This window comes from Panthera onca, chromosome E1, assembly GCF_046562875.1.
Source record: "Panthera onca isolate mPanOnc1 chromosome E1, mPanOnc1 haplotype 2, whole genome shotgun sequence".
NCBI lineage: Eukaryota > Metazoa > Chordata > Mammalia > Carnivora > Felidae > Panthera > Panthera onca.
The window spans coordinates 15,296,109-15,308,397 of NC_138352.1; the positions used below are offsets into that span (position 1 = coordinate 15,296,109).

The 12,289-nt window shown below is 61.6% G+C and overlaps 1 protein-coding gene across 7 annotated transcripts; it reads right to left on the minus strand.

Moving 5' to 3' along the window:
• Window positions 1-5: 5 nt before the first annotated feature.
• On the minus strand, window positions 6-9,380 carry MAFG (MAF bZIP transcription factor G). Of its 7 annotated transcripts, none has more exons than XM_060645121.3 (3): window positions 9,120-9,380; window positions 4,938-5,000; window positions 6-4,841 (listed from the first exon to the last, which is right to left on the minus strand). In XM_060645121.3, exons 1-3 carry the CDS (start codon window positions 9,342-9,344, stop codon window positions 4,389-4,391), a joined length of 741 nt encoding a protein of 246 aa, XP_060501104.3. In that variant the 5' UTR covers window positions 9,345-9,380; the 3' UTR covers window positions 6-4,388. The 7 variants fall into 7 exon arrangements, with proteins under 7 accessions (XP_060501104.3, XP_060501106.1, XP_060501108.1 ...); XM_060645123.3 differs by having other exon boundaries at window positions 9,116-9,224; XM_060645125.3 differs by lacking the exon at window positions 9,120-9,380 and adding an exon at window positions 8,733-8,779.
• Window positions 9,381-12,289: the final 2,909 nt, after the last annotated feature.

Consider the following 12,289-nt stretch of genomic DNA (forward strand, 5'->3'; position numbering starts at 1 on the left):
GACGGTCTCTTTAAAAGGTGTTTATTGATCATATACAAAATAAAGAAAACCTTATATATCACAAACATACACTATGTACAGCAATAAATACCCGGGGTCCGGCCCAGTGCCGCCCCCCCTGGACAATAATTTAGCAATAAATACTGCACAGGGCGGGGTGAGCGCTGAGGCCACAGCCCGCCCCAGGGAGGCCCCTCCTCACCTGGATCTTCCACAACCCCTGCCTGCCCCGGCAGGTCCCAGGGTACCACCACCTCCCCCTGGTTTCAGCCCTAGGCAGGACAGGCAGGGTCTGATCAACTCCGCTTGGACCCAGCCTCTCAGCGCCAGGAGAGCACCAGAGCTGGACGCACTGGGCAGCCCTTGTCCTGTTGCCCTAAGATGCCAGGAGAAGGCTTTCTGTACCCACTCCCGTTTGGTTAAAGGCTTCAGGGAGTAGCAAATTGAGGGGATGGGGAGAAGGAAGGGGCTGGGACACGAGGGTGCTGGAGGGGCCGCCCCCTCGCAGTCCATCAGGGGCACACTCTTCTAACACTCCGGCTCAGGCTCACCAGACACCCACGTACCAAGGCTGCTGTTCCAGCGTGGGGTGGAAATGTGCGTGACCGGCCCAAAGGTACAGCCCACGCGCAACACACACAGGCCAGAAGCAGGACAGGCCATCAGTCTCCAGGGCACACCCCTGCCTCCGTGTGTCCTCCACTCTCCCCACCTGCTCCAAAACTAGACAGCCAACAGGAAGGCAAAAACGCGCCAAAAAGAATTATTCAGTGGCTTCTGGGGAAAAAAAAATCGTTACTGTGTTGGTTCCTTTCACCAAACCACAGCCTAAAAAAGTAACTTACAAGATCCCAGAGCGGAAACGGTGCTGCAGGCTGTGGCTTGGGCTTCCCAGCTGTGGATGGGAGCTTTAGCCAACTGGCCACCTCTGAAAGGGAGGCCACAGGGACAGGAGGGGGCTTGACCAGCCATCCGAAAGCAGGCTGCAGCTGATCGGAGCTGTGGGCCCAGGAACTGACCATAGAAGCTGTTGCTGACGGGCAGGGTTGTGCACACAGACCTGAAGCCTGGACCAAGGGCAGAAAAGCCTCCGGGGAGACCTGGTATCCGGCAGAAACCAGCACACCACACGGCCGAGCAGCCGTGTCTTCCCACCTTTACAAACAGCGGTGCCGCCCAGAACAGCAGCCAGGGCCATAGGGAAGTCTCCCTGGGGCCACACTCAGGGCAGGAGCTGACCTGTTCCCACAGGGTTCTCCTCTGAAATCTGAGTGTCCGTGTCGGGATGAGGGGGGAGTAGGGCTCAGGCGTGATGGGAAGGAAGGTACACGTCATGGTTTACTTAGCGGACCAGTTTGGGAGATTTGGCCTCGGCCAAAGCCCTCGATTCGCTGTGTCAGAAAAGTCGAGGATAAAAAGAACACAACACCCTCACAGTAGGAAAACTGAATTGACAAGAATCAGAAAGACACCAACCAGTCACATGTGGACACAGGCTCTACTGTCAAGAAACCAAGGGGAAGGGGGAAAGGGCAGAGTGCAGAGCGGCCCCGTGGGGCTGGCTTGATGGGAACAGGATGTACTCCCAGACCCAAGGAACAGTGGCTCCAAATCCAAAAACTCCGAAGGGAAGCATGGCCTCAGTAATTCCAGAAGCTTCTTCCGATACCTAAACCAAGGACCTGCAATTTCTCTTCCGTCTGTGTCCACCCTCCAACCCGCCTCTGGACTTCCCAACCCACCTCCTTTCTCTCCTCTCCACGTCTCCAGCCTGCAGATGGACAACCACCTCCCAGCAAGGACGAAAGTGTCGGGACCGTAAGCGGATATGGAGAACATGGCCGTGACCCCTCTTCAGTGATTCTTATGACGCGATTCCAGCTCACTGCTGCCACAACCAACGTCAACAACGTTCATCTAGACCCTAGGTAGACAAAGCCAGACAGCAAGGAGGGGCAGGAAGCCACTAAGTATTGAGAGCCAACAGTCAAAATCTCCATCGCAGGCCGACCCGGGTACAACCGGGAATGACTGAGCCCCTAGGGCCAAGCCCATTAACACGACAGAAATTGACAGCGTGCCCCTGCTCCTACCCCACGGGCACACCGGGTCAGACTCTGGGATGAAAATCCTCCCTGCGGCCCACGAGGTCACACCCTGCGAGGCTGCACAGTGTTTCTTTTCGCCAGCCCACCCTTCTGTGCTCTACAGGGGTTCGGGGCCCCCAGAGGAGCCAAGGCCCATGTGGCCAGAGATGGGGCAGTAGCCTCTTGAGGGCAGGCACCGCAGGAGGCCTCCGAGGAGCTTCCCAAGCCCAGTCTGGAAGACTGGCTGCCTCTGCCGAGGGGCCACGGGAAGGTAGGCTCAGCCCCGCAGAGGAGCACCCCTTGAGCTGAGCAGCGCATCCCTGGAAGACACAGATCCCAGAGGCGAAAGAAGGCCCAGAGCCCAGTCAGGGCGAGGTGAGAGATAGGACCCGGCCTTGGGCACTGGAGCCCTTGTCTGGCACCGGCGGAGACCCCCCCCCCAACCCCGCCCCAGGCTCATGGGCAGGGTGAAGGGGCCGCCCCAGGTGAGTCCTCAAACCACCTGGTTTTGCCTGGGAAGCTCCACTTCACAGCACAGCAGCACTGCCAGGACACGTGGGCAGCAGGCCTCGCGACCCCCACGTGGGCTCCACGGGTCCCGATGAGGCCCCCGTGCAGCCCACAGGAACAAAGCTGGGGTTGGAGGCCAGAGCCCAAGCATGTTGACCAGAGGCCAGAAGGAAGACACCCGGGGATACCCTAGTGACTCCTTGGTCCCTGCAAATCTGCCACCCCTGGCCAGAGGCGGTGGGCATGGAGGCAAGGGGCGCCGTCTGGGATGGCCCCCAGTTTTACCTACCCGGCCATTGGATCAGCCCAAGCCTAGGACAGACATGCGAAGCCAAGGCTGTGCAGGGGTGGGAGCGGCAGAGCCCCCAATCTGCTCCTCTGGGGTCCCGGGTCAGGCACCGAGGCAGAGGCGGGGGTGGGGGCTGGGCTGCTGGGGAGATTCCCGCGTTCTGCCAGAGCGGGAGTCGCCCAGCGCCCCAGTCCGGGCCGGCAAGCTGGCAGAAGCAAACACACAACCAAATCCAAAAAACAAACACAGGAATAACAGACACAAGAAGTGACACCCACAGGTCAAAGGTCACCAGAAGCACCAGCACGTGACGCTGCACAAGACCTCACCAGGCACGGACGACACCACGGCACCGGCAAGAGACGGAAGCAGGAAGGGCAAAGGAGTAAGTCACTTTCGGTACAATTGCAAGAGAGATAGCAAAGAGGGCGCCAGGATGCGCCTTGTGGTCGCCCACAGCTTGGCTTTTCTTTTTTTTTTTTTTTTTTGTCTTTTTTAAAACTAAGTTTTATAAATAACGTCTGATAACTCTGTGTATATAAAAACTAAACTCCAACAGCCACAAAGACTTGTCCATAAGTTTACAAGAAAGGGATTTTTTTTGTTTGTTTTTTTTTTCTTTTGTTAAACTAGCAAAGTTTCTATTATACTTTCTTCCCTTTTCCATATATATGGTCAAATGTTCTTGCTTGTTTTTTTTTTTTAAAAAGACAGTTTTATAAATACTCTGCAGCTCTTTTTTTTCTTTAGCTTTTAAACATATAATTTAATAACTTCGTAAAAGGAACTCCTCTCTTTTAAATAAAGGGCCACGTAACCACACAGATAGGTCATGTAAACAGTGACACGGGACCCGTCGCAGGACACTGGACACACCCTTCACGAATGTTCACAACCAGTGATTTGGTCTTGTTCAGTGCAATGCGTCAGGCTTGAGCGCCGTGGGCCCTGGCCCAAAGCCACATAACGCCCCGTCCCTCCCAGCGGCCGTAGCGCCCAGGCTGGTGGCCCGCCCATCCAGGCCCATCCAGGGCCCCCAAGGACACCCTACTCTTAGGAGCAGAGCCCATCTATGCCTGCTGGCCACACTGAGAGTGAATCACAGCCCCCTGCCAGGCAGCAGCTGTTGGGGCCTGTGGGCCACCCGGGAGCAGACAGCAGCCCTCCCTACTCAGAACCGCGAGCCCCAGAGAGCTCATCCGATCTTTCTCTGTTGCCACAGGGCCAACTCTGGACTCCAAGCCTGCACGGCCTTGGTACAAAGGGGGCCGAGGCAACCCCACGTCACCGCCGAACTGACCAATCCCAACGTACAAAACACACGATGACAACGACGAGATCAAAGGGGCTCAGCCCGGCGCCCCGGGGTGCAGGTTGTGCTTTGCAGGGAAGGGAGGAGGCAGGAGAGGAAGAGGAGGAGAGGAGGAAGAAGGGGACAGGGCTGCCAAACTCGCCATGCGCCTAACGGCCCCTTGCAGACCCGCCCGGGCAAGCGCGCGTCCCTACGATCGGGCGTCCGTCTTGGACTTTACTATCGTGATGACGCTGGTGGCAGCCACCTTGCCAGGGACGAGGGGCCCCAAGCCGGCCGCGAGGGGGCCCCGGGCCGGCGCCACGGGACTGCGGGCCACCGTCCTGGCGAAGTTCTGCAGGGCCTCGTACTTGGAGCGCAGTGCGTCGAGCTCCAGCTTCATGCTGGCGTTCTCCGAGGCCAGCTTCTCCACCTCCTGCTGCAGCTCCGCCTTCTGCTTCTCCAGCTCCTCCTTCTGGGTCACCCGCTTCACGCGGCAGCTGGCGGCGTAGCCGCGGTTCTTGAGCGTGCGCCGGCGCTGCTTCAGCTGGATGATCTCCTCCTTGGACAGGCCCCGCAGGTGCTGGTTCAGCTCCCGCACCGACATGGTCACCAGCTCCTCATCAGTCAGGCTGGTGCCATTCTCACCTGGCTCCCGCTTCACCTGGGGGCAGGGCAGTGCACGGGGTCAAGGCTGAGCGGGGGACCGCCCACCCTGGAGGCACCCCGGCCTCAAGACTCCATCCACCCCGCTGCTCACCTTCAAGGCCTTGTTTCCTTTATTGGGGGTCGTCATAACCCGGGGGCACAGCACGCAGGCACTCTGCGAAACAGGGAGCAGAGGTCAGGACCCTGGAGAACACCCCGCTTTCCCTCCCCAGTCCATACAGAGCCTGGGGGAGAGGCCCAGCCGCCCCCGCCCCCAGCCTCGCCTCTCAGCTGACCGTCCCCAATACCCCGAGGACCACCCGCCACCCTTTAGCTAGGCTGTTCCCCGTCCCCCTTGTCCCTAGAGAACCCAGCAGGTCTGAGGCGGGAAAGGGGAACCGAGGCGCTGTTAGAAAGGCAGAGACCAGGAAAAGGGGCTTGGGAAGAGTTGAGACGCATGCAGGAGGGGCCAGCCTAGAAGGAAGCCGGGAGCTTTAAAAATAACCCCAGTGTGCGCCCCAGAGCACGGCTGTTCCTGCCCAGTCACGCTGACTCAGCACATTGCTCCCGCTCCCGCTCCCTCACCGGCCTGGCCTGGCACTCCCCAAGGCTGCCAGCCAGCCAACACAGCCCCAGGGGACCCGGAGCCTGAGCAGAGCACCGCTGGGCCAGGAAGGCCAGCCTGGCCAACGGCAGGTAGGGCTGGGGCCGGCGACCCCGCACACGTCTACTCCAGGGTCCTACCTGCTGCAGCCACCTCCCCTCAGCTGGCCCTGCCCCCACGAAGGCTTAGGAGCCAGTGGGGACTCAGGCCAAGAGGAAAATGCAGGAGAGCCCTGAATCTCCCACAGACTTTTCACTCTGAACAGCTCAACTCTTTCCAGCACTGGTGGGAGCCCCCCACCCCTCCAGGTGGCAGGCACTCCGGCGCGGGCTGCACACAGCCCACCTCCGCTGCCGATGAAGCAACCTTCCTGTGGCCTCAGATTGCAGCATCTTGCACCCCTGCCCCACCCCATCCTCGCTGTTTCATAAGAGTGCCCGGTTAGCCACGCAGGGGCCTGCTCAGCCCCTTCCAGCCCCCCACCTGAGGTCACTGCCCACAGTGCAGGGGACAAAAACAAGAGGGGTGGGGGGCTGGACCGAAGGCCCCCACCCCCGCCCGGCACCCACTCGGTTGCCCCTCCCACACTCTGCCCTCACTTTCTGCTTCCTGAAGCCCTGCCAAGGACATTTCTGTGCACCTAATCCTGGCAATTCTGGCTCAGCCACCCCCCACCCACCCACCCCTAGCCCCCTGCTCTCCAGGTTAGACGCAGAAAAAGACGTCAGACGTGGCTGGAGGACCAAGCCAGACTGCAGTTTCCCTGCTGCAGGAGAGGTCTCTTACCCCACTGGGGAGATAAAGCATGGGCTGGGAGGGGGGTGGAGGTGCAGTTGGCTCCAGGGGGAGCCCCCGCCTCACCCAGCCTTGCCCCAGGCGGTGCCTCATCACAGCCAGGGCATCCGGGCTCTCAGACAGGCCCTGAGGCTGGCATCTCCTGGATGTTCCAGAGCAGAGGATGGAAAAGATAGGAACTGGAGGTCAGAAGAGCCCCAGGGCCCCAACCCACCCTGGAAGCCAAGCCCTCATGGCAGAGCTAGAGGGGCGCCCCCAGTCTTGAGTCTGAATCAGGGTGCAAGGACACCGCCCTGGGTCCAACCACTGTCAGCCCGAAGGAAAAGGGCTGCCACCAGCTTTTCCCACTCGCCGTGCTCCCTCCCCTCCAAATGCTGAGCACGACGGTGACTTCCTGAAGAGATCACACAGAAAAGTGCCGAGCGTGGCGGCTGGGAGCTGAAATGTGCCTCCTCGACAGATTTCGCCCTCCGCAGAAGGCCTGAACTCAGCACAAGCACAGCCGCTCGCCTCCCAGTCAAAGGTGCGTGTGCGTGTGCGTGCTGTGGGGGAGGGGCAGGCCTCTGCAAAGCCGGGGCCTCAGCCCCCTGGCCCGGCCTCTGTCCACCGGGGGACACACACAGATGTGACAGAGACAGCCTTTGGACATAGATGGCTAGGGATAGCTCAGGCCACCTCTAGAAGCCAGACGGGGAGTATCCCAGAGACGGGACTGAGGAGAAGCTTCCTCTCCTCCCCATCAAGGGCCGGTCCAGAGCTGGGGCCTGGTCATCCTTCCCAACTCAACTCCCCCAGAGGCCGGGCCACCCTGGGGAGAGGGCACGGGCAGTCCCCAGGGCCTGAAACCACCAAGGTACCCTGCGCCACCCACTCAGGCTGAGAGCCGGTTGGGATGGGAAAACAGGTTCCGAGAGTTCCGTCCCCTGTATCTGGGCCCGAACTCTAGGATGTGGACACTCGGCAGGAGGCCGAGACAGCCTCCTGCTCCTTTTGGTGGCCTGCAAACTCTAGCGTCCAAATGTCCCCAACAGGCGTGGCCCCAACCTAGCCTAGCCTTACTCCCGCCCTGCCCTTCAGAACCACCTTCTCCAAAATCTCTCAGCCACTGAAAGCGATTCTGAAAAAAGTTTCAAACTTCATTTCCACCTAAGCATAAATAATGACAAGACTTACAGAAATACCCCTTCAGGAATCTGTATTTTCCTAAGGTAGGAAGAAATTCCAGCCAAAAGATGAGCTGAAGTGTTACACAAAGCTGCCTCTGTGTGTGTGTGTGTGTGTGTGTGTGTGTGTGTGTGTGTGTGTGTGTGTGTTGGGGGCAGGGGGTGTCCCTGAAAACAAACCACAAGGCGGCCCGACCTAGCCATGAACCCCTAGGTTCAGCTCTGATCTAGACAAAACAGCCCCCGTCCTGGAGGCCAGGAAGCACCCATACATTCAGGAAAGGTGGCCCAGGCCACACCACCCTCTCAGGCTGTCCCCCCGCCCCCCCCGCCCCAAGAGGCCCAACATCCATCAGGGCCACAATCTTTACTAACACCTGCTCGACACTGAGCCCCAATCTCAAGTAGGACAATTTTGGGGTGACTGGAAACCGCATTCTTCCACTCCATGCCTTCCACACCAGCCCGCCTGCTGTGCCCCAAAGGCTAGGCACCCTCAAAGCCACCACCACCTGCAGCTTTGACCCAAACCCCAAAGCCAGGCTGTGCAAAGGGGCAGGGCCTGCTCACCAGACACCTCACTCCCCAGATGTCAAAGTCCTGCCGCTTCCTCTCATTGGCAGTTTCCTGGTACAGCTGCACCTGCTTGTCCCTGCCCTGTCCACTGCCCTCCAGGACTTGAGTAAAGGCACCCCTCTTTCTCCCACTGACTCCCTCTCTGGCCAGGGTGTATTCCTCTCTTTCTTCCCCGCCCAGGGGCTGCCCAGCCTAGCCAACCAGACCAGTCACAGGGAAAGCCTGCTTCCCAGCCTGGCAAGCACGGCCCCCCTAAGCTCCTCCCCTCCTCTCACTCAGAGAACTATTTCCCAGTTTGGGGAACTATCCCAGACGCTGGTCAGGGACCAGCTGCCTGAGAAGAGAATGCCTGGGAGGGGAGGGGACGGGCAGGCCGGGGGGCTTCACATTCTGCCGGGGGAAGAAAACCTACCCCGAGGCCCCTCCACTGTCTTCTCACCCACTCCTCCTTCAACTCGCACGCCGGCCCAAACTTGAACCGGTGCCCCAGTCCCTGGGCCTGAGCCCTTCCCCGGTTTCCCTCCTGCGCCTATCTCCCAGCCCCTTAGACCCCAGGCCCCTTGCTCAAATCCCCCCCAGACATCAGAATGAGCATCGAGTGACCTCATGCTGATGACTCAGCAAGTCTCCCTCTGGGCTCTGGCACGCGTGTGACGGAGCGAAGCCACCGCGAGCAGGGTCTTCCCGGCCCCGCCACGTGCCGCCCCCTACCCCCCACCCGCCCCGGCCCGCCGAGGACCCCCGCGCCCGGGCGGGCGGACACAGACACCTGATGAATCAGCAGCGAGAACCGGGGCCCAGAGGCTCTTCCGCGGAGCCCTAGGCGCCCCGCTCGACCCCACCCTTTCCTCCCGCCACCGCGGCCGCCCCTCCCACCGGGACGCCCCGGGCTCCGCCGAGCGAGCCCCGCGTACGCCCCGCCCCGCCCTCCTCCGGCCCCCGCGGCCCACCCCCAGCAGCCCCGGCGCGAGGGCCGGGAGCTGCTTCTGAGCCGCGGGGAAATCGAGGCACGGGCCCCCAGCAGGGCGCGGGGCAAACCCGAAGCCGGGAGCGCGCGGCCCGCGCCGCCCCCGGCCCTCCAGGAGGAGCCGCGGCCCCGCCCGCCCCCACCCCGGGCCCGGAGCCCCCCGCCCGGCCCGCCGCCGCACTCACCCACCACACTGCGGGCCCGGGCGGGCCGAGGCCGGGGCGGGCGGGGCGGGGGGCGCTCCGAGGCCGCGCGGGGGCTCCGGGCCCGGGGTGGGGGCTCGCCGCCTGCGCGGGCCGGGCCGAGCGCGCTGGGAAGGCCGGGCCGGATCAGGCTCGGGATCCGCCGCCGCCGCCGCCGCCGCCGCCGCTCCACAGACGTCACATGATGTTTGGTCACGTGGGCTCCATTCATGAAGCGGCGACGCGGCCGGCCGGGGCTTAAAGGGGAAGGAGCGGCGGCGGCGGCGGCGGCGGAGGCGGCAGCGGCGGCGGCGGCCGCCGCGGCGGGACGCGCCTGCACTGCGCCTGCGCGCCCGGAGCTGTCGCCCCGGCGATGCCGCCGCCGTCCTGCCCCGGCGGGGTCTCGCGGGACTGGCCCCGGGCGCGCGCACCTCTGCGGGCCAGGCTCCGGCCTTCGAGCGGGGAGCCTCGTGGGACTGTCCCGCCGCCTTCCTGGCCCGGGGGACCCGTGCGGACCTGCGGTCCCGGGGCATCGCCAGGAGGGTCCTCGCGGGGCTTCCCAGGCTGCCTGGCGGGCACTTGCAGGCATGACCTCGCCTAATTGCGAGCCGACCTCTGCCCTGCCAGGTAGCCGCGGCCTGGTTCACGGAGGACCCGACAGTCTTGTCCAGGAGGCAAACTGAGGCGTGTTCAAGGCCGCCTCCAAGATCCTGCGGGGAGGGTGGTCTGGCTTCACCCAACGCCCGAGACCCCACACCGGGCGAGGGGCAGTCAGGCAGCCCAGGAGTGGGTGCGCCGTAAACAAGTGTGGAGTAGTTGGTGCACCAACTGCTCCTTTCCCGTTCCATCCACATCTGCCTGGAGCTCAGCTCACAGGAGTCCGTGGCTGCGCCTGCCTTTTCTCTAAGGACTTCTCGCTGCTGTTCAAAATTCCCAGAGAACGGGGCAACCCAGGGCAAGAGGGGAAATTGGAGGGATCCTTTCCATTTCCACTTCCAAGTTCTGGATTTCCTTTCTCATGTGTAGTCAGGAAGGGTGACTCACCCCACCAGGCGGGTCAGTGGGACTCCGCCGGCAGAGGGAGGAGTGAGGGACAGGTGGCCGGGGCTTCACAGGAACTCAGTGCCACTGACTGATGAAGGCCACTCGAGGAGGCCCCCAAAGCTGGGGGCAGAAGGGCACCACAGCACCCCCTGCCTGCCTCCAGTAACCTCTCTGAATCCCACAGTGCCTTGTCACCAGCGTTGCAGGTTTGGGCGTGGTTGTCTTAATCCAAGCTGCTCTTTAAGGGCAGGGCGTGACATTGTACTGAGCTCCGCTGGAATCTCACATACTCCGGGGCCTTGAGATTATATTTTTAATCTTTACACCCATCGTGGAGCTCGAACTCACAACCCCAAGATTGCATGCTGTACTGACTGAGCGAGCCAGGTGCCCCAACGGTGTGACTTAAAGTCAACCCAATCTACAGAACAACAAAGGCCCCTGAGGATAAGAATGCAGTCCTGTGGGCTCCAGCTCCTCCAGCCTCCTCACCACCGGATGTCAGCCCCGTTCTCCTGGTCCCACTTGGCAGGGATGTGGGGTCTGAGCTACTGTTGGACCTTAAGAGCCAGTCCACGAAGCAGGGCCCTGGCAGGCCACATGGGGTTGACTTGGTGCCACCCAGCTCATGCCAGAACCACGATGCCATCAGGAAACACCGGTGATTGGCCTGGGGCTGGGGGTCACGATGGGTGGAAGCTCGCTGGCTAATCCCCACTCGTCTTCCCACACCCCTGACTCCCCAGTCCTCATGGGAGGGAGTCTGGCTGCCATTGACATGTGGGAGGTGACTGAGAGGCTGATTTATCAGTCATTCGCGTTCTGCTCCTTCTCACCAAGTGAGCAAGGAGTCCCCTCCTCCTCCTCCCCACTGGGAACACACCCAGCCACCTCTTCTGTCTTGGAAGAGGGACAAGCAGGCATGGGGATGCACCCACCCAGGGCCATCAGAGAGGTCGGGAAGCGAATCGGGCCCAACTCACCTGGAGGCCAGTGACAGTGTGGATGTCAGGGATGCTTCCCACAGAGATGGCCCTGGGCCCTGAGGTCAGCCCTCTGGCCATGGGATGGGGGTCAGCTCTACGGCCCTGGGAGGTCAATGCTCTGGGAGACAACCCAGACTCTTTGCTGCCCCCCTCCCAGACTCTTCAGGAATATGGGAGAGTATGTGGAAAAGTGTCCCGACCACCTGCAGAATAACCGATAGGGGGTTTGTTTGCATGTCTGGGAGAGGCCACCGAGGGAGAGGAGGTGCCCTGTTGAAACAATCAAGATAGCCAAGCCCCCGGCACCTGTACTAGGGTCCAGCTAAAGGCCCCAAGAGAGTGCGTGCTTGCTCTCCCACCTGTCAGAAGTCTGGCTGACTGCCACCCACGGTGCAGGACATTTGTCCCCCGGGAATAGCACTACAGCCTTGCCGGGGAGTGATACTGCAAAGGGACAGGCCCAGGTTTCAGCGTCCCTGCTGGTCCAGGCAGCACCACCTTGACCAGCTTCCAGATCGGCCGCTAGGGGGCAGACGCTTAGACCTGGCTTTCTGGTCTGGCCTGGCCCTCTCTGGGCCTTAGTACATTGCTTCCTGTTGCAGCTGAATGCTGGCACCACCCCCCCCCCCCCCCATGTCCTCCAGCCCCACAGCCCCCCTCCAGGTTGAACCCTCCGTGGGCAGATCTTAGACCCCACTGGCTTCTTCTGGAGTTCAGCAGGCCCCAACCTGACACTTCGAGGAGGCCCCGGGCATATAGGATGTGGCTGGTGTCCAAACCCAGACTGACCGGCCCTGCTCCCACTGGTGTCCAGGTAGGGAGATGGGCCCTCACCAGGGCCCTCCTAGGATGGACGTCTCCCTTCTCTGCCTGGCCAAGGGCTGCTGACCTGTTTGTTCTGGAGCCTGAGCCCAGTTGGACAGGGGTTAGCCTGGTACAGGAAAGGACGGGCAGAGAGGAGCAGGGCAAAGGCCCCATCCGGGCAGGCAGGAGCCCAGGGCAGAGTTGCAGTTAGGAAACTGAGGCAGAAGCTGGGTCAAGCAGAGGGAGGTGGCTCTGCCACCAGGGTTCACCTGGCCCATTGGGCAAAGGACAGTAAATTCATTCCAGCCTCTGCCCCATCTGGGGAGGCCCAGGGCGTGGTGGG

What these genes read in the sequence shown, in the direction of transcription:
- MAFG (XM_060645121.3), bottom strand. Translation starts at nt 9,344, where the DNA reads ATGAATGGAGCCCACGTGACCAAACATCATGTGACGTCTGTGGAGCGG. An exon ending in CCGCCCGGGCCCGCAGTGTG is followed by an intron (nt 5,001 to 9,119) that starts GTGGGTGAGTGC and finishes CCTGTTTCGCAG; the next exon opens with AGTGCCTGCGTGCTGTGCCC. An exon ending in AAGGAAACAAGGCCTTGAAG is followed by an intron (nt 4,842 to 4,937) that starts GTGAGCAGCGGG and finishes CCCTGCCCCCAG; the next exon opens with GTGAAGCGGGAGCCAGGTGA.